The sequence below is a fragment of the Chiloscyllium plagiosum genome, unplaced genomic scaffold, assembly GCF_004010195.1.
Source record: "Chiloscyllium plagiosum isolate BGI_BamShark_2017 unplaced genomic scaffold, ASM401019v2 scaf_37254, whole genome shotgun sequence".
NCBI lineage: Eukaryota > Metazoa > Chordata > Chondrichthyes > Orectolobiformes > Hemiscylliidae > Chiloscyllium > Chiloscyllium plagiosum.
The window spans coordinates 1-4,488 of record NW_025195624.1 but is presented as its reverse complement, the minus strand read 5'-3'; the positions used below and the strand labels follow the sequence as shown (position 1 = coordinate 4,488).

Sequence of the window (4,488 nt, the reverse complement as noted above, 5' to 3'; positions counted from 1 at the left end):
GGATTCAGTGATGGTAATGCCATTGAACGTCAAGCGGGCGATGGTTCGATTCTCCCTCAATGGGAACCCCCAGGATGTTGATAGTGGGGGAGGGGATTCAGTGACGGTAACGCCATTGAACGTCAAGGGGGCGATGGTTAGATTCTCTCTCTCATTGGAGGTGGCCATTGCTTGACAGTTATGATATTTGTAAGTTCCCAGCTCCCGCTCGGGTGATCAATGTGTGAGGGGCCTGACTGTGGAAGAGGGCTGGTAGCTGAATGGTTCCGGGGGGGTGGTCTGGCAGATGGGGAGCTACAAATGACAACCACAGACTGCCTTAATCCCACCGAGAGGGGGAAAGGATGGCTGCAGGGCACACTGATTCTTTGTGTGACACCCATCATCCCTCCACCAATGAACATTGGGCACCATTTCCTCATGGTTTAGGGCTATGGATGACTCCAGATCCTTGGGAAATTGGCTCCAAGTTACCTCCTTCCTGTTGACCAGATGAAGGGAGGGGTGGCGCTGGGAAAAGGGGACTTTGCCACCCCCACTGCGCTGACGTTGCTGAACAAAGAGACCTTGGAGTGCAGGTTCATAGCTCCTTGAAAGTGGAGTCCCAGGTGGATAGGATAGTGAAGGCGGCGTTTGGTATGCTTTCCTTTATTGGTCAGAGTATTGAGTACAGGAGTTGGGAGGTCACGTTGTGGCTGTACAGGACATCGGTTAGGGCCACTGTTGGAATATTGCGTGCAATTCTGGTCTCCTCCCTATCGGAAAGATGTTGTGAAAGGGCTCAGAAAAGATTTACAAGGATGTTGGCCAGTGTTGGAGGGTCTGAGCTACAGGGAGAGGCTGAACAGGCTGGGGCTGTTTTCCCTGGAGCGTCGGAGGCTGAGGGGTGTATGAAATCGTGACGGGGGGGCATGGATAGGGTAAATAGTCAGAGTCTTTTCCCCCCTGGGGTGGGGGAGCCCAGAACTAGAGGGACAAAGGTTTAGGGTGAGAGGGGAAAGATATAAAAGGGAACGAAGGGGCAACGTTTTTCACGCAGAGGGTGTGTGGAATGAGCTGCCGGAGGATGTAGTGGATTGAGTTGAGAGCAAAGAAAATTTACAGGCCAGGAACAGGCCCTCCAAGCCTGAGCCAATCCGAATGTACTGTCCCCCACCTGCTCCTGCATCTGTCCAGATACACCTTAAATGAATCTACTGTGCCCGCCTCTACCACCTCTGTTGGCAACGCGTTCCAGGCACCTCGCACCCTCCGTGTAAAGCACTTGCCGCCTCTACCCCCCTTAAACTCTTCGCCTGTCACCTCGAACGCGTGACCTCTTGTTACCGAATCCATCACCCTCTGAGAAAGCTTCTCTCGAGCCACCTTCATGACTTTGTAGCCCCCGTACTCCTAAATGTTTTAACAAGACTTGCCAGCTGTTGTACTCAATGCCCCGTCTGATGAAGGCTAGTATACCATATGCCTTCTCGACCACTCTATCCCCCTGTGCCTACAGGGTATAACGGACCGGAACTCCCAGATCTCTCCGCCCACCAACTTCTCCCAAGGCTCCTCCATTGATAGTACAGTTCGCTCTCGAATTAGACTCCCCAAAAATCCCGTCTGCCACCTCTCCGCCCAACTCTCCGGTCTATCTATATCCTCCTGGATTCTCTGACAGCCTTCTGCTACTCCACCAACCCTCGTGTCATCTGCAAACTTGCTGATCAGACCCACAGGGCCCTCTTCCAGGTCATTGATGTGTATTACAAACAGCAGCAGCCCCAGCACTGACCCCCCCCCTTGTGGGACGCCACTGGTCACCTTTCCCCCATTTCCAGAAACTCCCTTCAACGACTACTCTCTGTCTCCTGTTGCTCAACCAGTTCTTTACCCGCTGAGCTAGGACACCATGTGACTTCACTTTCTCCATTAGTCGACCACGGGGAACCTTAACCAAATGTCTTACTAAAGTCCATGTGTATGACACCAACAGCCCTTCCTTCGTCTATCAACTTGACGAAGACTGAGAGGGGATCTGATCGAGAGGAAGAAGATTATGAAATGATTGGACCCTCTGGAGGCAGGAAACGTGTTTCCGCTGATGGGGGGGTGAGGGGCCGAACCAGAGGACACAGCTTAAAAATACGGGGTAGGCCGTTTCGGGCAGAGATGGGGAGAAATGTCTTCACCCAGAGAGTGTGTGGGAATGCTCTGCCCCAGGGGGCAGTGGGGGCCCAGTCTCTGGATTCGTTTAAGAAAGAGTTGGACAGAGCTCTCAAGGATAGTGGGATCAAGGGTTATGGGGATAAGGCAGGAACAGGAGACTGATTGAGGACGGTCAGCCATGGTCATATTGAATGGCGGTGCAGGCTCAATGGGCCTACTCCTGCACCGATTGTCAAGTCCTCCTTTAGCGCAGACGTGATATCATCCCTGACTTCTCCTCCCCCCCCCCTCCTTTGACTTCCCTCCCTGTCCTATCTGAAGCATCTATATCCTGGAACATTCAGTTGCCAAACACGCCCTTCCTTCAAACATATCAGCGATCACAATATCATCATACTCCCAGGCACCGCTGTGTTTATCTACCTTACCCACTGTACTCTGCATTTCCAACCGCCATTTCCTTTGCGTTCATCTGCTCTCTGCCTACTCCTCCCCTTGGCGACGCGAACTCGGTTATCCTTACTGACTTCACCGTCCAGTAGTATTCCCGTCTCGTTCCCCTGCCACATTATGTGAGGTGAACTGGATTGAGTTTATCGTCATGTGTAACGTCTTGCCAGCGAAACAGGCCGGTCACAGACTGACGCGGCGTAGATAAGCGAATAATAGGTAAACAGCGGCATAAACCAAAACGCAGGGACAGGCGAATGTTCGAGAGTTTGACAGCCCATTCAGTCTCCTAACAACAGGAGGGTAGGAACTGCTTTGAAACCCCCCTGGTTCAGGCGTCTCCCCGATGGGAGAGAGGTTGTGGAAAAAAACACTGGGGTGGATCTTTGAGAACGCTGGAGGCCTTTCCTTGACAGCGGGCCCGGGGAGATCGGTTCGGTAGACGGGAGGTTGGGCCTTTGTGACTGTCCGGGCCGAGTTCACCCCCCTCTCTGTCACCGTCTCCGATCGTGAACGGTACGGTTGGCCGTACCAGCTGGTGACACAACCAGGCAGATGGCGCACCTGTGAAAGGGTACAGTTGTGGCACTTAAAAGGCATCTGGAAGGGGACATGAAGAGGAAGGGGGTATAGGCCAAGTCCTGGCGAGTGGGACCAGATTGGGTTAAGGGTATCTGGGATCGGCACGGACGGGTTGGGCCGAAGGGCCCGCATCTCTCGGCGACTCTGTGACCTACCCCCTTTCCTCTCCCAGTAGAATGGACGCCAGCGAGTACCTGTCCCGTATTGGCTACGGGGGAGCGACCGAGCCATCACTGGAGAATCTCAAGGCTATCCACCGGCAGCACCTCCTGGCAGTGCCCTTTGGCAGCCTGGCCATCCACTGCGGGGAGCGCATTGAGTTGATTCTGCCCGCGGTGTACCAGAAAGTGGTGATCCAGAAGCGGGGTGGCTTCTGTTACGAGCTGAATGGCCTCTTCTCCTGGCTCCTGCAAGCCCTGGGCTACCAGGTCCAGCTGGTGTCCGGCCGGGTCCGCAACTCCGTCACCCAGTGCCTGGGCCCACCCAAAGACCACCTCCTCCTGCTGGTGACGGTCGGTGAGGGCGGGCACCGTGGCTGGCTCTGCGACGTGGGGTTCGGGAACTCCTTTCGCTGGCCCCTGCCCCTGGAGGACGGCCACCTGGAACGCCAGGAGAACGGGCTGTTCCACCTCCAGCTGGCGAGGGGCGGGGGGGACTGGCGGCTGCGGCGCTACCCGCTCTCCAGCCCAGGGCCGACAGACCAACCGGACGCCACCCTCTACACCTTCAGCACAGAGCTCCGGGCCTGGGGTGACTTCAGGGCCATGTGCCATTACCACCAAACCTCCGCCAGCTCCATCTTCGCCCGCAAGTCCTTCTGCTGCCTCCACCTGCCCGGTGGGCTGATCACCTACATGGGGCGGCGCCTCATCGAGACAGAGTTCAGTGCCGACGGTGACCGCAAGGCCACGAGGGAGCTGACGGACGAGGAGATACCCTGGGTCCTCAAGGAGAGGTTCGGCATTGTCCTCACAAACAGGCTGGTCCCCAAGGACGAAGACATACTACCCCCGCAGGAATACCCCTGAGCCGGAACTCGGATGGGGGGGGGGGGGGGGGAGGGAGATGGGCAGTTACGGCACCCTCTCCTCCCATACCCGGCAGGTCCCTTCTCCATCACCCGCGGACAGAGGATTCAAATAAATGTGCGTGGACGGCGCTTGATGAATCAAAGTTGTTGTTGTAGCTCACAGGCCAATGCTGGCTTCAGCTTTGCTTAAACCCAACTGGAATCGAACCAACACTTCGGGATTTATAACGAAAAACCACACACCCGGGAGGGAGTTCCAGACTGGAATCTAATCG

General features: G+C 55.7%; 1 protein-coding gene across 2 annotated transcripts; it reads left to right on the top strand.

Moving 5' to 3' along the window:
* Nucleotides 1–1,982: 1,982 nt before the first annotated feature.
* LOC122545847 (arylamine N-acetyltransferase, pineal gland isozyme NAT-3-like) lies at nt 1,983–4,351 on the top strand. 2 transcript variants are annotated; one of them, XM_043684741.1, is made up of 2 exons: nt 1,983–2,094; nt 3,359–4,351. In XM_043684741.1, exons 1-2 carry the CDS (start codon nt 2,087–2,089, stop codon nt 4,209–4,211), a joined length of 861 nt encoding a protein of 286 aa, XP_043540676.1. In that variant the 5' UTR covers nt 1,983–2,086; the 3' UTR covers nt 4,212–4,351. The 2 variants fall into 2 exon arrangements, with proteins under 2 accessions (XP_043540676.1, XP_043540679.1); XM_043684744.1 differs by lacking the exon at nt 1,983–2,094 and adding an exon at nt 2,332–2,820.
* Nucleotides 4,352–4,488: the final 137 nt, after the last annotated feature.